This window comes from Xiphias gladius, chromosome 15, assembly GCF_016859285.1.
Source record: "Xiphias gladius isolate SHS-SW01 ecotype Sanya breed wild chromosome 15, ASM1685928v1, whole genome shotgun sequence".
Lineage (NCBI taxonomy): Eukaryota > Metazoa > Chordata > Actinopteri > Istiophoriformes > Xiphiidae > Xiphias > Xiphias gladius.
In genome coordinates, this window is record NC_053414.1 from 1,185,686 (window position 1) to 1,207,739 (window position 22,054).

Sequence of the window (22,054 nt, forward strand, 5' to 3'; positions counted from 1 at the left end):
TTTCATTTTTACATGTTAATGTTTGTTGTAAAACAGACGACGAAGCGGGAAAAAGCAAATGTTTGTGTGATTACTGAGAAATAACGAGGGTGAATCACAGAGACGACGACGTGAAGAGATTCAAGCTGACGCCGCAGAGTCTCTGTTCAGGTTTTCATGAAACTCGATTTCAGCTGTGACTCCGGTGAGTCGTGTGTCAAACAGACGAACAGGTGAGCTCTGTGTTTAGATCGTTTTCTGCTCTCGAGGTTAAACCAGTTAAACACACTCAGATCAGGTTTATATAACGACCGTTCCTGGATCAAGTTAAACTGGATTAAAACAACGAGAGAACGGCTGTTCTCAGAAACACACACAAACACGTTGATCTAGGTCGCACGTTTTCCCAATTGGGGACAAGGCTCTTGTCCCCAATTGGACAAGCTGCCCCCACTTAACTGGTCTTTAGTCTGAAATTTGTCCCCAAAAGTAGGACCAATGCTCTGGTGCTGCAAAAATTCAAAAAAAATCCAGACTCGTCAGATCAGTTTTATCTGTAACTTGAGTCTGAGAAACAAGTTTCATTCACAACAATACGAGGACGTCCTTGAAAATGCAGTGAAAACTGTCATTTTGAACCCTCACACCTGCTGGACGTCCACGTTGACTACTGAGGTGTTAAATCCGCATGTCCCGGTCCAGTTCAAGAGCAGCAGACATCAGCAACCTGTAAGTATCTTTTATTTCAAATTCATATGTAAATATAAAATCAACAGGTGATAAAATGGCACCGATGTGATCACATGGCAGAGGTGTCACAGTCACAGGTGAGTCTGAACAGGTGGAGAAACAGCAGCCTCTCGTGGCCGTTAGAGGGACTGCAGCCCATCACCGAACAGACCTGAGACCAGTTTCATCTGACAGCTTTTACATTCACATACCGAAGAACAGAGTGTTTCTCTAACACGTCTGTTCAGCGCGTTTTGTCCTCACAAGGACGGAAACTGTCTGTCAGTCTTCAGTAGAGCTTCATGGAGGCTTCGAACAGCTGGGCCAGGTCCTCCTCACTGTGTTCTCTGGGAGACAGTTTAGTCACTCGCTCCTGGAGGATAGAAGGAAAAGTATTTCAACGACAGACAGAAAACTACTCGCTAATTAATCAGGTTTTAATTGACTCTTATTCACCACTCAGATATTGAACAGCTTTACCAGGACAAATGAACGGAAACACTCGTGGACTGGGACGGATGAAGGGAATTTTAATAAGGGTTTTCTGTGGGGATTTAGAGGGAAAAACGCCTTAAAATTTACAAAACCACATCACAGGTGCCCCTTTAATTCAGACCAGTCTTTAGCAATGGAGCAATTTTGGGATAATAATGCTTTTTTCAGATGTTAAGGGAGTTTTTCACAGATTATCTTCACAGTTTAAGGGTTTTTAATCGTAGAAACAATCAATATACAAAATTCACCCATTTCTGAATTTTCATCTTAGTTGAAAACTTAAGGCCCTTTTATGGTCTAAATTTTATAGCTTTTATTTTTCTTGTCAATTTTAAGGATTTTCTTCACACTGATAATCTCTAAAATACCTTAGTCTTTAATTTTTCTTTTTTTTAAATTTAGTATTTTCCTGTTTTAGGATGTTTTTACTTATAATCCCTAATTTTGCTGCAAGTTAAGAACCTTTTAAGTTACATATTACAACTCTTATGTTATTTTACACGTAACAAACTCCAAATCAAATGATTGACTCATTAATTATCCCTTAAAAACACCTTAGTTACATTATTGTTAGTGGGAGGTTAAAATGAATGGATTCAGTTTCATGGAGACTGACAGTAAATAAAAAGTGAATTGTAAAAGGAAACTGAACAGATTTCCCTTTAACCTAGTTTGAAACTCTGAATGGATCCTGAGTTGAACCTGAAGTGGACTGAGTTGGGACCTCCTCTAGGGGGACTCTGACGGACCTGAGGGATGGTTCCTTTCACCAGCGCTGGGATGTCGTCTTTGCTGTATCCCACAGCTCCCAGTCCGTCCTCCACCTGCAGGTCAAACAGGAACTCACGCAGAGTGTCGGCCAAAACAGCACCCGCGTCCTCCCGCTTCACCTGCCGGATATCTGCACCTGAACGCAACACAGAGTCCGTTACCGCACCCGTGCGCCGCTGTCTCTGTTTGGACACATTAGTCCAGTCCTGTTTCTATGGTTACATGCAGGTTGTTAAACTATTTACCTGAACAGGTAAACAGTTGGCTGCCAGACAGCTGACAGCCAATCAGAGCGCAGGATTTTATTTGGCTGTGGTTGTTGTGATGTATTGTGTCGTGTTACTGTTTTGTTCAGTATTTCATCGTATGATGTATCGTGTCATATAATGTTGTATGACACACTGCGTTGTATTATACTGTATTCTACAGTGACATCAGGTGACATCAGGTGAACAGGTGAACAGGTACCCAGGATCTCGGCAGCGTCCAGGTGGCGCTCTGGACACATCGGGGCAGTGAAGTTGAAGACAGCTGGAGATGTGAGGACGACTGAGAGACCATGAGGCTGAGGACACACACAGACATTTGTACTTTAATCTTTGTGAGGACAGCCACTGAGATGATACATACCCTAGCCCGTAACCCTTCCCTAAACCTGATCCTAACCTGAACCTTAAAACCAAGTCTTCATCCTCCAACAGCCATATGAAGGTGTGAGGACCAGACAAAATGTCCTCACTTCAAAGGTCTAAAACTCAAACTGGTCCTCACAAGTACACACACACACACAGTCTGACCATTGACGATATGTATAGCCCCATGTCCTCATACTCTGTAATATTTTTATCGAATTTTAAACAAACTAACAAAATGTAGTCGAGCGCCCGACAGATTTGTCAGTTTTACAGAGCACATCCAATAACGGGCCATCTGGTCCCCATCGTCCCTCACCTCCACTTTCCCCGTCTACAAGCCAGAAGGCCAGATGTTAAAGCGTACCTCGTCCCTGGAGTGCTACGGAAAGGTGCCGGAAGTCGGGTTGTGTATCACTGACGGAAGTCAACAGAAAGACTAAAGACAGAAACAGGGTGAGGAAATGAATGTTTAGTGGGACTAAAGATTCTGAGAGTTTTCAGGAAAGGTCCCTACACCTTCTGCAGCTTCTCGTGAGAGGTACAAGCTGAACAGTGGATCTTTCTGAGGCTTACACAGGACGTAATGTCCCTCGGCCGCTGAGTGTGGGCGGGCAACATCCCTCCGGCGCCGCCCCTACGATTTCCTCGCGGCTATAAAATCAGTGAGATTTCTTTGTGCCCCACTTTCTGCCATTTTGCGCTTCCTTTGCTTTCTGTGCTGCTCTTCTGTTGTTTTGTCTTCTTTCTTCTCTCTTTCAACATCGGTTTTCCAAATAAGTTTTTGTCGATACCTGCGACCTGTAGCTTCTCCATTTTGCAAGACAAGTCAACAACAAATTACATCAGAAGAGCGGAAGAGAACTTTTGATAACTTAGATATTACTCCGGTTTCGCTTTGAAGATTTTTGAAGGTTTTGTGTCATTGGGCCAAATTATTAAATTATTAAGAAAAATTGCAGTACAGTAATTAGAATCAGCACTTTATTCCACAAGTATAATCATTTTATCCATGCGACAAAACTTGGTCTAAAGTTGAATTTTTCTAAAACTGCCAATAGGTACATCGGCTCCACCATGACGTATTTTTAGAATTATAATGAGTCTCATGTAAAACCTTGATTTAATATGGATGTTCAGACATTGGACACGTTCAGGCATTGGACACGTTCAGGCATTGGACACGTTCAGGCATTGGACATGTTCAGACATTCGACACGTTCAGGCATTGGACACGTTCAGACATTGGACACGTTGGACACGTTCAGACATTGGACACGTTCAGACATTGGACACGTTCAGGCATTGGACACGTTCAGACATTGGACACGTTCAGACATTGGACACGTTGGACACGTTCAGACATTGGACACGTTCAGGCATTGGACACGTTCGGACATTGGACACGTTCGGACATTGGACACGTTCGGACATTGGACACGTTCAGGCATTGGACACGTTCAGACATTGGACACGTTCAGGCGGCCGTGACTTGTGTGTGCAAGTGTGTTGTCTTTTCATCACTAACCACCAGGGGGTGCTCCACACTGTAACCCTTGGCTGAATGAGTCTTCACGTTACCAGCGATCGGATACGACATCCCATGACTGCAAAATACAAAACATCTTTATACAAACATTTTGATTTGATTTTAGAAACACCATGGAAATTCATGGTAATTCAAAATTCATTTGTTTTAACCTTGAAATGATGTTTATTTACAGATTAACAACGATTGTAATTACGGCGTCTCTGTTGGGGTGAAGGCAACAACTAATTCACTGTAATATATTCATGTATTTTAAATGGATTAACTGGGGGTTTTTAAGGGTTTTTACCAACTGAAAAGTCATTAAACCAAGTAACTTTCAGGGGTTCTCCCCAAATTCCTTGATTTTTATATTTATTGAGATTTTTTTACGTCTTATCTCCACAGTTTCAGGGGGTATGAGGAGGAAACAACCCTTAAAACTAACAAAATAACAAAGATGGCTGTTGACAGTAAAGGTTTGTTCCTCACCACAGATGAACTCCAGCGTTTCCGAAGCCGATCCCGGCAAACACGCTGGCCAAATGCATGCTGGACCGAGCCTCCAGGTCCTCAGGGTCCCGCACAGCTCTGTCGATCAATCAATCGATCAATCAATCAATATATCAGATGTCGTGTTCATGATGCTGACGTTTCTGTTTTAGAACATAAAAAATTTACTACACAAAAATTTGCAGGACCAAATTTTCTGACTGATTTTATTTTTTTTTTAAATGTCATTTAATTTTGCGTTTGATGTTTTGTGTTAGTTTTTTTTTTATTAGTTTATTTTTCAGTTATTTCTTAAATTTCACATAATGTTAATTTTTATTGATTTTTTTGCCTTTATCTAATCTTTATTTGGTTAGATTTTATTCTGTTTAGGTGATTTTTAGAGTCTAAAGTTATTTTAATGACTTTTCCGACCAAAATTACAGTACAAGAGATCAGCGGTGCACACGGTGTTTTTGAAAATTAAAACATGCGTCGGGATCCTGATCTGGATGAATTTCTCAGACAGACCACCTGCCGCAGTCTGTAAAAACACTCCATTCTTCCAAAAACTTCATAAAGTTAAAAAATTAAACAAAAGGAGCAAAGTAGACAGTGATCATCCTACAAACAGAGAGAAGAGCAGCTCTGGTTTTGGTTCACATCTTCTTCAGTGGTGTTCCTCGGGGAACCTGACCGCGTGGTTGTCCTGTTAAATTCTCATTTACCGTTTCATGTACTTGGCCACCACGTTGAGGGCGTGGCGGGACCAGACGTCACTGATGGGGTTGCTGCCCTGGTAGGCGGGGCGGTTGATGGGGTTGGGAGGGCAGGGGCTCCTCTGGTTGTAGGGCAGAGCGGTGTAGGACTCTAGAGCGTGACTAAGGGAATAAAACACGGGAGGTGGTTGACGATCAGCAGGACTCATGTCGAAACGTGTGTTGTCCTACCTCGAAGCGGCAATACTAGTGTTTCCATGGCAACAACTACCACTGCTACGACCGCTACTGAGTTATTTAGGATTTTCTCTCAGTAAAACCAGCTCTGCTCTTTATTTACTCACTGCTAGAAAACACCTATAAGATAAAAACAAATATAGCGTGAGATAGTAAACATTTTAAAATTAAATTAAAAATACATCAAATTAACCTTAAACTGGAATAAATTATTAAAAAATAAATGAAATAATAAGGATAAATTATTTTAATACTAAATTAAAATGAAATAAAAATAGAATTAGGCAAAATTTATAAAATAAAACTAATCAATTTTCAAATAAAAAACGAATGTATACTATAATTTAATAATAAAATATGAAATATAATAGAATTTTTAAAAAATATTTTAAATAAAATGAAATATGTCAAATTAAAACATGTCTCTGTATCAGTCAGATTCCTCTGGGGCTTCAGACTGATACCATCTGTAAAGGTTCTTCTGATTTAAAAACAGTCTGCAGGGTCAGAGGTCAGAGGTCACAGCTGATCCACAACACAGAAGACAACCGCACAGGTTCAAACAGGAGAAGAGAAATATCCAACTAACCAGTCTGAGTAGGTTTGAATAACTTGCAGGGTTTCTTCTGTCAGTAGAATCAGACCGATGTTCTCGCCGCTGCATAAACGCAGCTGAAAATAACGTCTTGTCCAAAATCCCTTAACACAGACGCTGCCTTTAAAACCCCCCAGGGGACGTTAGTGACGACCAGAGACAGAACAGACAGGTACGTGGACATTTTTTAAAAATCCGCCATTTTTAAAAGGTGTTTTTACAACATATATATGGTCTAATCATAATTATATACCTGGTGGCAAATTATTAATTAAATTCAATAAAATTCTTTTGCATTTATGTATGTTTAAGTAAAAAAAATTGAAAATATAACTATTTAAATGTATTAAAATTGATCATTAAAGTTGGTTAAATAACTTCAATATTTAAAAAATAAAATTCAGAAATCTAATTTCTAATAAGCCGTGACCCAATCCTCTGTTAGCCTCCAGTCTTCCTTTGTTAAAACTCAGTTTTCCTTCTTTTTGAGAAATAAACAGAAAAATTTGAGCCTCGATCCATCACCGTTACCTGAGCTGGGTCGGATCCTGACGGGACCGGCCTCTCGGTCAGTTCAGGTTCCGGAGGACCGAGTGTTCGGGTCCCCTGCGGTTTGTCTCTCGGGGTTCGTATTATCAGACCCGTTCCACGCGACTTTTTCTACTCACGTGATCATCTTAGGACTAACACCGGTAAAACCGTGGATCATTTGACGTGACACTCCCCGAGCGGACAGACTCACGGACAGAGGCTGGACACACGGATGTTGGACAGACTGACCAGAGAACATCGAAGCCGCTGTTGGCCGCGACTCTTTCGGGCATGGTCAGCGTGTGCGTCGGGTCCACGACGCCCAGCGTGGGTCTGATGGCTCTGCTGGCGATACCTGAACACAGACAGCCAATCACAGCTCAGACCGACACCGCCGTCATCGTGGTTTCACAAGCCGCGTGTAAAACAAGGCGGGTCACCTTGAGCTGCGTCTGTGGAGCTTCAGGTGATGAAACAGGCTGGAAACTGACTTACCCGAAGAAATACTGTGAAATGTGTCCCAGTTTAAACCTTTATGTGAACTGGTTTGTATCAGAGCCAGAGCTCGACTTCCAGTGGCCGCGTTATATTTCATGATAATTTGGGAGGAGACCTGCCCGGTTCCTGACCTGCTCCTGTGTGTCCTGTGTTTCCCTGTTGTCTTGATAAATGCCTGTGAAAAACGCGTTCTCTGGTTATAACTACTACGCCGTTTTGATTTGCTGACTGTTTCCACTACATGAAGAACTTTCCAGGTTTATAGTCTCTCTCCTTCCTACCAGGCTTTTAATGTGAAACATCTGCAGGAAAAGCTGAGTTTCACTGACAGTAGCTTAACAACAATAAAAAAAAGGGCAAAGTAGAAGCGACTGGAGTTAATAAGTGAATAAAATCACGGAGTGAAATCAAGCAGTTTTCAGAAGAGACAACAGCAAAGTGGAAAGGAAATTCGTTTTTCTACCAACAGGACAGAAACATTTTTTAGGATTTCATAAATATCTTTTGTGAAATGACCTGACTGGACCGTGATAATTTATAGAAAGGATAATATTAAAACAGTGATTCAGGCTACTTTGACTGCGACATTTACCCGTTTTGGCCTTCAGAGGCTCATAGTCAAAGATGGCAACTCCAGTGGTCTCACTGCCGGTGCCTGCGGTTGTTGGAACTGAAAAGAGAAGAAAAGAAAAACACCCCACAAATTCAGAGGTGAAGAGGATTAAACGAGTCCAGAAACCTGACGTCACGTTGTATCAAAATCATTGTTTGTGCAACATTAGTCTTTATCTGAACTAGTTTCTCGTCAACACTTTGATATTTTCTTTAAAAATAATAATCTGACGGCAAAAACACATTTATTTTTACTTTTAACGGATTATTTGTACGTTTCCGCAGTGAAATCTTTCAAAGAGCGTGAAACAAAACCGATCACGTCGAACGCGTCGACCTGTGACCGACTGACTCTTTTATCTTTAGCGTCTGAGGAACCTGGAAGAGGTTTTCTACAGATATGACGGGAAAAGGTCTGAGAGGTTTTCTCTGTCAAGCGCCTGAGCCGAGGTTAGAAAAACAGAACGAAACACCTGAGCAGGTAAAAGCCCCGGTGTAGGACGACGGCAGGAAGCTGCGTGATGACGCAACGTTCACTTCAAAACAAGTTTCTGCAGGATAAATTAAAAACTTCAAGACCTTTTCAAAACCACAGTGACGTTCAAAACCCGTTTCATACTCACAGACCAACAGAAAAAGGGTCAGTAATTATTAGTTTTCATCAGCGATGAACTGGTCTTTTATCCATCATCACTATCTAATAAATTATTCATTAATAATAATTAACTGTTGATAAAGTGTCCTGACGCCACCCTAGCCTCCGCTAACCGTCTGGTGTTGCCGTGGTAACCCGAGGGCTTCCCGTTACCTGCAATGAGAGGCTTCAGGGCTCCGGCGATCGGCTTCCCTTTACCGATCGGAGCGTTGACGAAGTCCAGGAAGTCGGCGTCGGGGTGGCAAGCGTACAGGTTGGCTGCCTTGCAGGTGTCGATCACTGAGCCCCCGCCCACCGCAACAAACACGTCGCACGAGTCGTTTTTGGCAAACGCGATGGCCTCCTTAAAACTAGGACACACAGAAACCCATATTAGCCAACCTGGGGCTGCGCCGCGTGGCTAAAACCTCGTGTCCCGCTAGAGACGATTTCATATCCGGGTGACGACGCACATCGTCACTCATCACTTTGCCTCTTCTCAACCGCGTGAATGTCTGAGCGGCTGTAACCTGCAGCAGCAGCCGTCGTCTCCTTCCATCATCGTGACTCTTTTCCGTGTTTGTTTTGAGGCTCTCATCCGTGGACTCTCTCCGGCAGGACCGGTTCCGGTGGGTGTCGGACTTTTCTTACCCAAACCGCGTCCATGCGACAGGCGCGGCTGGCGGGAGTCCTCCTGTCTGGAACGACCCCGTTCTGGGGCACGTTCGCTCTCCTCCGCGTTTGCTTGTTTTCCCGCGCTCATGCGAATTTCCCGCCTGCGTCCGTGGCGAGCAGAAGGTCGCGAAGCTTCGTCCGGATGACAAAAACATGCCGCGACGAGCGTGACATGAACAACAGAGCATAGCGTGAGACGATGTAGGTTTTTCCCATCGTCACACAGCGTCTATCATCATATCCGAAACCCCGCCTGTACCTGTGAAGACGCTCCGTATGAAACGAGGCTAAACGAGTGTCTGCGGCAGATAAACACAAAGCCCCGGTTCCCATCTACATCCCTCACACGATCCACTGGTCCAGAAAACTCCTCCACTAATGAAAACTTAGCTTTGAATTGGAACACCACGGGACTCTGAGTTGCTCTCAAAAAACCAACACTCCCGCTAACATTTACTATATTTACCTCGTCCACTTACTCTTTTTTTTTTGCACCTGTCCCTCAATGTTCATTTTTCGCGAAGCACGTTGCATCTTCTTGTATGAAATGTCTTATTTCATAAAAAAACACTTATATTATTTTCTAGATTTCAGGCCGGTGAGACTCGTCTCTAACAAAACTTCCTTACGCGAGGCCATTTTTTTAGCTAGAAACACGCTGAAACCATCTCACCCCCTGGAAATCTTCGCTGAAAAAGATTTTACAATCACAACAAGAGACAAAATAACTAAGACTAAGGTCAATATTGTTAAGGTAGATATTTCTGCAGTGTACAGAAATAGAACAGCCACAATCTTGTGCTATAAAAAGCTGTAATCTTATAAAAAGAGACTCCCGTTGACCCTCAGAGGACACAGCCTGCAGGACCGTTGACGATCCTCGTAAAAGCGCCATAAGAAACAGCAGCAATTAAACCCTGCAACACGTGAAGAGCAGGACACGTACTGGTTTTGAGTAAGAAAAAGTCATTCCAGACTTTACCAGGACTTTTTAATTAACATTTTAATGACTGTCAGCACCCGAGGTGACCCCGGGTCTGAGATTAGTCTAAGCCAAACACTGACCCCGCAAATGAGGGTAAGACCTGTTGGGACCGTGTGGAAACGGGTGTGTATCCCCGTAATGTAGCGATGACCAGGTACTAAGAGGTAACGAGTCAAATACACCCTGATGTGTCCTGATGTAACGAATAATGGACAAAGACCAGTGAGTCCTCACAATGGGTGTCCCCCCACGACAACGGGGAGTAATGAAGACCAGATTTTTTTTCAAAAGCAGTTAAATACTGTCCAGGGTGTCCTGATGTGACTATAATGGACAAGGTGGTCATTGTAAGGGACGAGATTAGATTAAGCTTCATCTGATCTCTCGTCTGGTCTTCCTTACATTATGGGGACACACAACGAAGACCAGGTACAAAGACGAACGACAGTAACACACAGTGACATCTCCCGACGCAACTGATGAAACTAATGACTTCAGTGACTCCTAGCGCCGTCGAAATTGGCAAAAATGGCGTTTGATTATTCCCCCTGAGAACAAATAGGCTCAAACCATTGGAACAGCTGGACAGACCAGTGCAACCAGAGACAGAACTACTTGGATTCCAGATGTGGCCGCAGGTCGCTGGTGCTGGAATGCTAGGCTAACTGTAGCTCACACCGTTATCTCCAGGTTCCAGTTGAGACGTCTTCCGACCAAAGAAGTGTTTCCAAACGGGGTTTTGGGATCGAGCGGAGACCATTGTTACCGGGACCAGTGAGTCCTCAGGATCACAGTGTGCAAACGGGTTTGTGTCCCCACAACATAAGGAAGACCCGGTTAAAACACAAAGACGTTGTCATTATCATCTCTAAGTGGCTACCTGAGAGTTCGCTGTCCTCTCTGCACCTGACAGCCAATCAGTGAGCAGGATTTTCCCTGGCGGCATGTTTACCCGTGACAGTGATCTGATCTCTCTCACCTGGTGTCGGTGGGCTCGACCCGGACCTTGTCGTAGACCTTGTACTTGACTCCGTTCGTAGTTAGAGACTCCAGGACGGCCTTCACCGGAGGGAGGCGGGACAGGTTCTTGTCCGTCATCAGACAGACATTCCGGGCTCCGAGGTTCCGCAGGTCCTGCAGGAGAACCGGAGACCACCACCAAGTCTACAGACTTCACTCAGCAATGTTATAACCCCAGACCTCATGTCTTACTTTTTTGCGAGGCGGTTTAAGTGCATGAATTCTCTCTCGCAGCTCAGTGGGATAAACGGCTTTCAACGTTCGGTTCTGAAGCACGACGGATGTTTACCTTTGTCTTCACCTGAAGTCCGCTCTTAGCAGTTTGACACACTGATCCTTGGTCTAACGAGGTCTCGGCAGTGAAAAGTCAGACAGAATGTCCTGCATGCCAGACTAAGATGTTGAGCCCGCTAAACGTCGGCGCGTTAGCATTTAGCCCGAGGTGCTGCTGTGTCAGAGTTCAGCCTCACACAGCTGCTAGAACGTCTGGAGACTCTCCGGGCGCCGAGGACGGTGTCGCTGTGGCGCCGCTGGAAATCGAGTGTGTGGTCTCGACCCAAACGTTTTTTAAAAAGCTCCCGTTTAGATGCAAAACACGCGGGTGGAGGGAACGGACTTTGAAAGTAAAAACAGTTGAGTGACAACGGCAAAGAAAACTGCAGCAAAATCCAAGAGGCATCATAAAGGTACCTAACACGAGCTCAGCATCAAACACACGAGACTCTTACTGTTTACGATTTCACCTGTCTCACAAGTCCCGCCCACTATGATGTTTATGACCATTTATGGCTCAGAGCCAGCGACGTCCAGGCTGATGTGAACGAATCGGCCGGTTACAAATAAGAAGCTTGTAACCGGCTAAATAAAGCTCTTTTATTTTACATCTGGCAGCAGGAAATGAACCAAAGGAGTTTTAAAGGTAACGGACGTTTTTTATGCCCCTTTAGCATCAAACGACGTGTGATAATGACGACGAAGACGACGGTGATGACGATAGTTACCATGCCGATCTCTCTGCTGACTCCTTCTCCATACCGGATGCTGGAACTCGCCATCTGACAGAAACATACCCAAACACAACGAATCACAATCCGTATCGGATCCAGAAGGTACAGAAGCTCGGTCCTGCCAGGATACACTTAAAAATAGAAAAAATCCTTCTTGTCCTAGTTTTGATTTAACAGAAGCAAAAAGCAAAAGCTGTAATTACGAGCAGATCGCTCGGACAAAAAAGTCTTCCTAAGACAAATGGTTCCCGATTTTGAGAAATATCTAAAAGGTGTTTAAAACTCGGCGGAGTAAAAATTAAAGTAAAAATTCTTTGACATGTTTCACTTTCAGTAACAAGTTTAAATAAACACGTCTTAACTGACGAGCCACTAAAAGGATCCCTTTTTGAAACGCAGTTTGGTCTGAGTTACCTCGAAGGCGTAGTCTGTTTTACGGACGGTGCACGTTGCAGCTCCGGCACCTGGAGGAAAAACTCAATTAACTCAACAATAGTCCGATGATATCGGTGTGTGGATAACGGATCAATTAATAAGGGATACAGAATATTGATCCAGGTTCATCCGAATGTAAACTTCTGACGAGTAACTTATGTGGCGATTAATAAAAGACGAAACTTCGGAGGTTATCGGTCAAAAAATGGCCGACACCGATTGATCGGCAAAACTTAAATACTGGTAAACCTACGGAATGTGTGTAAATGTACAATTACTACTGAGGGAAGCAGAGTGAGTACCTTGATGGAAGGTGTTGGAGTGAGCGGGGCATCTGCACCTGTTCACACAAAAACGTTCATGTCACTCAGAGCAGAACTCCATTCAAAACTCTGCAAATTTAAGGAGAGTTTAGTGTTGTAATGGACAGTTTGCGCAATGACTCCTGAACATCTCTGAATCAGGGAGACCTTTTCAAATCACGTTAAATATCCATCCTCAAGCCTGACGATATTTTTTCAATAAAATAAACTTTATTAACTTGGCGTCACTGCTCAGCGGCTGATGTCTGTATAACCAGTTATTTTTACAGAAGAGATCTGATTTAAATGAAATCCTCTATACAAGACATCAGGATGAAGATTTTATTTTTCATTTCTCCAGAAGGGAGAACTCAACGAGCTCTTGAGGGACAATATTTCCTGAGCTGATTCCTGACAACAGGAAAGGGCGAGTCCACCCTTTTTTCTTCCCCCGACTGAACAAACGCAGGTTCGGATCTAAAACTACTGAGGTCTGTCAGGTCAAACTTCGTCTGCTTTAACGTGAAGTCTCTGGGGAACGATTCAGTTGTCGCCTCGGGTTTGTGAAACTGTTTTGCGTGTGTCTTTTTGCAGCGATTCACAGTGTCGCAGATCACTGTTCCGCTTTAGGATCCAGATCTGGTCTCACATGGTCTCTGCATTAAAACAACAAGAAAGAAGGATCAAGGGTTTTTTTCTGTTCAGGCTTCACTGAGGTGAAATGGCATCTAAAGAATGAAAGTCTCTGTGTTAATCTAGTCCAGTTTTGACTGATTAAAGTCTAGTGTTCTGCATCCAGACCTTTTCCCATGTGGTCTCTGTAGTGAAAATAACACCCTTCAATGGATTTTCACAAATAAAATAAAGGTTTCATAAATCTTAGAAGGGGTCTAAAAAGTCTTTCTGGTCTTGATCTAGACCCAGACTGACTCCTTCACGTACAAAAGTTTATGATCTAGACCTGGTCTAAAGTGGTTTCTGTACTTTCACGCACAAAATAAGGTTTCATAAATCAGTAAAAGGGTCTAAGAGAGTCTACACAGTCTCCATAATGATCTAAATGACATTTGACTACTTCAGCTTTAATAGCTGCAGATCTAGACCTGGTTTAATGAGACCCGGAGAGAAGAAAAGAAAAACTGTGAAATTGTCCTTTTTTGGTTTCACAAGTCTGAAACCGGGTCTATATCATTCTGACAGGCCCGCATGTTAACGTGGACCAGGTCTGACCGGATCCAGACCCCTTTTCTCTGGATTTAGATGGAGGCTCTAAAAGAGTCTTTAGTCTCCATGTTGAGGTCTGACTGCTCCAGGTGCAGGTTTAGGTCGACACCTGGCCCCAGATGTGACCAGATGCGTTTCTGCAGAATCAGGCGGGAAACATGAACCTTTTAGTTCTGTCGAAACTAGACTCGTGCCAAAATGAGGCACGAGGGTCACGTGCTGGCAGCAGGTGACCCTAAGGAAAACCCGTTTAAGGGTAAAACGAACGCTTCCCATCCTGCCGCACGGTCACCGACACTGCACCGGTTCAGGAACTTCCTCATCCGAGCTCTCCACCGCGTCGACGCGGGCGTTTGACCCGCAGACTTCTAAAACTGCCAGATTTTTGAATGGACTTCGGCGTCGGGGGCTCTGCGGGGCCGAAGAGTCGCCGCAGGTTGTCGACGTGCGTTTTCTCTCGCGCTGACGTCATTTCAGCTTAAATGCGATTTTTAACGGACGCGGTTCGAACTTACGCCGCGCGCTCGAGCTGCCGGAGCAGGTGAACGACCCGGTCCCGTCCGGCCATCTCTGCAGGGTCTGGAAGATCCGCACCGAGACGCAGACCGGGATTTAACCGAGCTGCTGTCAAGTCACCGGGAGTAGGACAGGGCACCCCGCTTCCGCCCACTCATTTCAAAATAAAGGTCACACTCACCGTGCAACTGACTAATATTCACCATTTAACCTTAAAGTGTCATTAAAGTCCTCATTAATAATGACGTATGATGGTAAATGGTTTAAAATAGTTTCTTAAATTCACTTATTTTAAGAAACTATTTTAAAGGATCTGGGTTTTTTAAGTTGACTTTCAACATGAAAATGCCCAGTGAATCCTGGTCTGCGGCTCCGGGCGGATCCTCCAGACTCTGCAGAGACGACATGAAAGTCAACCCTAACTTTATTCTGTGAAGGACATTCATTTTCAACTAGGTCGAATATTCAGGGTTTCTACTGCACAGATAACACAGAAAACCCTAATTAAAATTCCCTTCATCCGTCCCAGTCCACGAGTGTGTCCTGGTAAAGCTGTTCAATATCTGAGTGGTGAATAAGAGTCAATTAAAACCTGATTAATTAGCAGCTGAGAATATTTCAGAGCCCTGACGTGAACCAGAATCCCTTCACCTCAATAAAACCTTCAACTCATCATTCATGGATTTGTCAAACATTTCACATTCATGTGGAAACTAAGGGGAAAGTCACGACGCCCTTAAAATCTACTCCATCTTCTGATTAAGGCCTTTTCACATTAAGGGCTTTTTAAGGGCTTCGGTTTCTCAAACTAAAGGACAAAGGAAGGATCTCTGGCCGATCCAGGTTCAGGTGCTGGTGTGTTAAAGGTTGTTGTTTTTCCCGTCACAGTCCAATAAATACTGAAAGGTCAGAGGTCACAGCAGATAAGTAAACAGTCAGATGGATCGCTGTTAATCTTCAATTTTTTGACGGTTGTTTTCTTCGTGTCTAATCTCTCTGTGTAAGGAGATTCAGTTCTGACACATCGACCTTTAAACAAACCTCAGACTGTCACAACGTTTCGCAGCTTTTATTTTATTTTATTTTATTTATCCCTGCAGGTCTTTCACCACCGAAAAGAGTCTATAAACCATGAAGAATAAGTATGAAAAAGAGGCTACGATGAATTCATCCAATAATGATCCCCTTTTAATCTCTGTTCTCGGAGGGAAGTAAAAAGTGAAACGTATGCAGGGAGTTATTCAGTGACTATCCAGGGCCTCATTTCACACTGAGAACTCTCCATCTGATCCAGAAAGCTGCAGTACTGACAGGAACCGGGAAAAGAGATTCTCTGCATTGGTTCCCTGTAAAATCCAGAATAGAATTTAAAATCCTCCTCCTCACCTACAAACCATCCCATCTTAAAGAGCTCATAGAACCGTATTACCCCAGTAGAACACTGCCCTACCAGAACGCAGGCTTACCTGTGGGTCCTAGAGTCTCCAAAAGTAGAATGGGGGGCAGAGCTTTTAGTCATCAGGCTCCTCTACTGTGGAACCATCTTCCAGTTTAGGTCCAGGCCAGTGGCACCAAGAGTCAGTCCAGTGTACCAGGAACAGAGCATCTCAGTGTCTGTAAAGCTGACTGATCAGCTTTACAGACACACACACACACACACACACACACACACACACATATATATATATAAATACATGTATATACATTTTGTGGAACCTCAAGAAATGTGGCGTTTTAAGGAATGTTTTGGTTCAGTTCTACAAATGTGTTGTAGGAAGTATGCTAACTTTCCTCTCCCCGGTCAGCGTTTAAAATAACTGGCCACTACCTCCCATCTCTCTCCGTGGAAACGGAAACACACCGTTGTGTATAATCTGCGTAATGGAGTTGTTGTTGTGCATTTTTCATTTTTATGCCCTCTAAGCATCTGGCGGCTACAGCTGTCGCCATCTTTGCAGCGGCTGATCATTCAGAAGCGGATTCATTAAAATCGCTGTTCACTGTCTGAGAAGCTAAAACGTCTGAACTTCAGATGTTTGTCGACATGAATCATTATCTGAGAGAAAGTAACCTTAGCGTCCACAATCACGGCACCTGATGAAGTTACGCTAGTTTACCGTTTTACTAACATTGGCGTTTGGCTCAGCTGTTCTGTGGCTGCTTCCTGTCTAATCCTCAGTGGACTGTAGATGAATTTAGTCCACAAATCTGGTTCTTCAGAGAACGTCAGAGAACGTCACTGAAAGAGACAGAATGTTACTGAATGTAAGATGCTTCTCAGTAACATTATTGCAACAGGTCAAACAGATAAACCAGCTTCTGAACAGCGGAACAAATAGACTTTTTTTCTCTGAAGTCTGGTGTACGCCGTTTGACATTGGCTTTGGCAGAGGTCTGCGCTCTACTGACTGCATTTTCTAGTTACAAGCACCACGACTAACCCATGAAACCTGTGAGGGTTTCAGAGAAACACTGAGCCGATGACAGCCTCAGAACTAATCGACAACAATGGAGAAAACTGAACAAGTAAAACCACAGAGATTTAGTCAAATCAAAGTGTGTCTCCGACCCGTCTGACTTCACAGAGGTCGAGGAATGTGAGTATTTCACTAAAGTGCCACGACTAATGAAAAAGTGAGAGGGCTGAACTGCTACAGCTCCAGACAGTTAATGGTAAACTTTACATTTTAAAGTGTTTTATTCTCAACCCTCCAGGTTGAGACTGGTGGTATAAAGTCTGCTGCTGCAGAGATCGGTGACGTGTTTATAGTGAAATAAGAGTTAATGTCAGGGCCGTTGAGTCAGTTCTGGATTCTGAGCTGCTCTCGGCTTATCTTTACGCTCCCAAACGCTGTGAAGGCAGCAGCACCTGCACTGTAAAAATTCCAAAGCTGAACGTCTCAGAGGGTGTCAACCAAGAACTTAAAGGACCACACTGGTGGTTTTATGATGTTTTAGCTCATTAACCACACGCTGACTTTGTTAAAGTGCTCCCAACCTTCAGGCAGGTCACTGCTGACTTATGAAACTTATCGCTGAGTTTCATCTGTGCTCAGATAACAATGATGATCCTTTTTCAGAAAAAATAAAGAAGGATCCTCGTGACTGCTAGAGGTCAAAATGCATTGTGTACATTTTCCCCTGAAGAAGACTACAAGCTGAAAGGTGCTGGGCCAATGTGTGGAGCGAGTGACCCTGACGAAGTTAAAATGCGTCACTTGACGTTAAAGTTGTTCGTAATACTTCAGCTGCTTGGTTGAGTTCTGATCCTTGAAGAGCAGTTTCCTTCTCCCTTGAACCTTTCAGTCCGGTGACGTTTTGTTAGAAGGCTCCCGTCTTCTTCTGTAGGAACGGAGGTGTTTGTGTTCTCCAGTGGAGTTGAATTTTTTTGATTCTTAGGAACAAACTTGGTTAAAAACAAACGTCTGGAGCTGAGACGTCTTCAGAATCAGAAACCTGCGAAGCCCCTGCTGAGTGTCACAGTGTTTTCTTTTGCTGCAGTAGATGAAGGTCACAGATTCAGTCCACAGTCGAGTTGAGAAAGGTCACATCATCATCATCTTCTTCTTAATCGCTGAGGTCGTCCGCTCACCATCCGCCTACAACAAATAGGAAGTCAGCTGTTGTCTGTTTGGCTGAGCTTTATAACGCTGAAGAAAAAGTCTGAAGAAAAGTTTATAGTAATGAACCGCACCAGCAAGGCCAGTCTTACAAATGCAAATATCTGTGACTGAGTGATGAAGTTACACCATTGGTTGGCCAGCCGAGTGTCGGAGTTTCCTCATTGGCTGTTGCTCTTTCAAAATTAATTGGTGGAAACAGTTTCTATTGCGTCATCAGGGGTCGTTTACAGGCAGTGTCGCAAACTTGGCGCCTTTGTCAATAGATTTACCGACTTTTCTGACCCTTTGTCAACTTTTCATCACAAAAGCCCCAAGAGACGAATCTAGCGACTTCTGGACGAACCTCAGCTACTTTCCGTAGAAGAGAGTCGCCAGTTTCCCTCCTCAGACAAACCTCTCTATGCGTCTCATTCATCTGACCACACGTCAGTTGTTTTTAAAAAGACTATAATTTATTGAAATGTGTCCTGATTGTCATGACGATAATGATGATGATGATGATGATATAATGAATCAATCAATAAATAAACATATAACAGCTCCATGATTTGTGACTCATCATCATCATCATCATCATCATCAGATACCATTCACACTGATGCGTCTGAGCATGTGCAGAACCCCTCCCTCGCTGAGACTCACTCAGATATATAAAGTAGAATCCGCTCGAGTGTTTCTATTTGACTGAAGAGACACGGAGACGAAGGACGATCAGGTAGGACAAAAACAACACATTCGTATTCTTTACCTCCATTATAAAATATACATGTTAATAACAGGATCATCACTGAAAAACCCTGTGTCAGTTAGTATTTATATTAGTAATTATAAAGATGATCGTAATAAGATAAAATGTATTAATTTATTGATCCTTAGGAGGGACGCTAACTATTAACACATGAAGCTGATGAAAAAGAACTGAGGGGTAACGAAGCAGAAGTAGAGAAAATGTATACAGATAATTAGTATGCGTCTCTAGATTTGAATATATGTTGGCGTTAACATGTTTCCATCTGTCAGATCCGCAGAAACATCCTTAACTTCCTCCATTTTCACACAAAAGTCACATTTCTCTCTGAGCTGATAAAAAGCAGCAGAAGGAAAAAACTTTAAAAAACAGGGACGGGGCCAATAGATGTTTTTATGATGCTATAAAAACACGAATTAAAGGTAATACATTTCATATTTGTGTTCTATTTCACTTTATGGAAAAATGTTTGTGGGCTTTTCTGTTCATTCTCTGACATAAATAAAAATCTACGTCTGAGCTGGTTAAAGGTAGAGTCAGTGTTTTCTAATCCAATACACTTTTTGTCAAATTCAGTGAATATCTCCTCACAGTCCACCAGCTGTCCGTTCTGTGTGTGCTGAAAACAAATCCGGTGTTCCCACTGGTTCTGTAAATGGGAAACGACCACAGTGGCTCGGACCGAGTCACAAAACACTGCTCCGGCCAATCGGCAACAGGGGACGCTCGTGTACGGGACGAGGGAAAAAAGAAGAGAAGAGGGGAGCTGTGGGAGCGAGAGACGGTGAATCTGGCACCTGCTGACGGATCGTGCCAGTTTAAGGGTTCCCAGGGGGAGGAGAGGGAGCAGCCTACCCTTCGGTCACCGCCAGACCCTGTTTTGAATGGGACCGATTGGGACGAGAGACCTGCAGCAACGTTAAGGCGAGTGCACGGAAGGAACGTCCACCGGCGGCCGCCTTGTCAAGAAGGAGAGATGGCAGAGGAACAGCCAAAGAGGAGAAGGTCAGAGGAACAATAACTGACAAAACAGGGCTCTGATCAGGCAACGGTGAAGAGCTGCGTTGATCGACAGTGGAGACTGCACGGTCGGACTAGGAAAGAAATTCCAGCGGGAGCTTTTCTGCTGGGACTGGCCCCGTTTAAACTTTGAAAACTTCGTGGATGTTTTGACGGTACACTGACGTGGTGACCAACTTGATGGCCCACCAGAATTTGTCCCGGTAGTCCTAATGGCCAGTCCGACTCTGGTGGAGAGACCTCAGAGAGTTGAAAGTCTTGGAGACGGATGTGGAGGTTGCTCTGTTTCTGCTCGACAGGTGTGTAAAATATTAGTGTTGCTATGTTGCACAGAGCCAGTAGGTCACTATTGTTTTGTCCTGTGTGCTAATGTTGGTGATAGTTAACCCCAACTGGTTAGTTAGCAAGCAGGTACCAGTGTCACTCTACATCCAACCACTGGTCCCCGGACATTCAGCTCCTCTCTAGTCTACCGGGACATGTTGTTGGTGTGGTGTCAGCTATAGGAGCAGGATCGTTGTGAGTGTCGCTGTCTGCAGCTGCTGCGCTGGTTCTGGGAAACCGTCTCGTCCTCGCTGCATGTTTATCTTCACTGCAGCAACTGTAGCCACAGGTCGCTAACTCACAACCAAGCTAACGTCAGGTACAGTTACTTGCCGTCCCGTTGTTTGCTCTGTATCATTGTGTCTGTCCGTACAACATGCGAAGGGTTTTATAGCCGCAAAGACCTAAAGTCAGAAGTTCGCTAGCACAGGTTGATTATTTGGATTGATGCGTGATTTGAAATGCTGCGCCAGGTAACTTTACCTTCCTTGTTAGCTCCTCTCTTCTGTCACCGTAGTTTTGGTAAAACCACCTAAACAACTAACTCTCGCTAGTTTTTACTGGACGCTGTGTTTGCCGTTTGTTTGATGGCGTTTTATATTATAAAGTTTTTTTTTGTTCCAGCCGTATAAGATGCTCTGGCTTCCACCATTGTGTCGTTGCCTTGGCGATGCGTGGCTATGATTTTTGGGGGGCGGGGCTTCAGAGCGGGCACTGTAGGGAGGGGTCTATTTGTTTTGCTGCTGAGTTCAAATATCGACAGTCCTTGTCCAGAATCACTGACTCCTCCTTTAATAACGTCTGATCACCTCCTCGCTTTAACAAAAATACACCTGAAACCTCTCAGCTGTCTCTGGGTTTTCTGATCCCTCAGGTCGGTCTTTGAAGGCATTGTTAAAACCTTTTAAATCCTTGTCTTCTTTTCCTTCAGATTGTAGCAGCGTGTGGAGATGAAGCTGAATGTGTTGTTGTGGGTCGTGGCTCTGCTCGGTGTGTTCCTCCCTCGTTCTGCTGACTGTCGACCTGCCGGTGCTCATGCCGGTCAACACCTCCTCCTCCCCAGACCACTGCTCCTCCGCCTGGGGGAGGAGTTCTCCCTCCAGCTGGGCGGAGGTGGACTTTCCTCCTCTGCTGCTGCAGCTTCTCCAGACCTCCCGTCCTCCTCATCATCGTCCTCAGCGGTGAACCGGGCTCTGCTGCAGCTCACACAGCAACTCCTGCAGGCCCACGTGGAGCAGCACCGGCGGCGGCAGGAGGAGGAGGAGGTGGAGGAAGAGGAAGAGGCTGGGGAGAAGGGGAAGAGGTCGGAGGAGCCTCCCATCTCACTGGATCTGACCTTCCACCTGCTCAGGGAGGTCCTGGAGATGGCCCGGGCCGAGCAGATCGCCCAGCAGGCCAACAGCAACCGCAAAATGATGGACACCTTCGGAAAATAAAGAAACCAGACGATTAAAATCCTCAAACTTTTCACTTGCTGTTGAGTATTTTTATCATTTTATATTATTTGAGTCAGTCTCTTGTGTGAGCTTCAGATCCTCTGTTGCTTGAGTTCAGCTGCCTACAGTGATCACATACACAAATTTTACACAACAAGTTCAAATGAACAATACACAGGTACAACGGCGGAGGCTTAGAGGGGAGTCTAGCCCTAGAAGCTAAGAAGGCCGAGGCTTCGGTCATACTCCCTTGTGGACGCGCACACGGACAGACAGCTGTTGTTATT

At 44.2% G+C, this 22,054-nt stretch overlaps 2 protein-coding genes across 3 annotated transcripts; one reads left to right on the forward strand and one right to left on the reverse strand.

Moving 5' to 3' along the window:
* Nucleotides 1-702: 702 nt before the first annotated feature.
* adhfe1 (alcohol dehydrogenase iron containing 1) lies at nt 703-14,740 on the reverse strand. The gene is made up of 14 exons (XM_040146432.1): nt 14,616-14,740; nt 12,877-12,914; nt 12,554-12,603; nt 12,134-12,187; nt 11,092-11,246; nt 8,627-8,823; nt 7,799-7,876; nt 6,958-7,063; nt 5,355-5,507; nt 4,627-4,725; nt 4,135-4,213; nt 2,443-2,539; nt 1,953-2,110; nt 703-1,081 (listed from the first exon to the last, which is right to left on the reverse strand). Exons 1-14 carry the CDS (start codon nt 14,666-14,668, stop codon nt 998-1,000), a joined length of 1,401 nt encoding a protein of 466 aa, XP_040002366.1. The 5' UTR covers nt 14,669-14,740; the 3' UTR covers nt 703-997.
* Nucleotides 12,084-21,767, forward strand: LOC120800365 (corticoliberin-1-like). 2 transcript variants are annotated; one of them, XM_040146433.1, is made up of 2 exons: nt 12,084-12,241; nt 21,263-21,767. In XM_040146433.1, exon 2 carries the CDS (start codon nt 21,282-21,284, stop codon nt 21,765-21,767), a length of 486 nt encoding a protein of 161 aa, XP_040002367.1. In that variant the 5' UTR covers nt 12,084-12,241; nt 21,263-21,281. The 2 variants fall into 2 exon arrangements, with proteins under 2 accessions (XP_040002367.1, XP_040002368.1); XM_040146434.1 differs by lacking the exon at nt 12,084-12,241 and adding an exon at nt 20,068-20,306.
* The last annotated feature ends 287 nt before the right edge of the window (nt 21,768-22,054 follow it).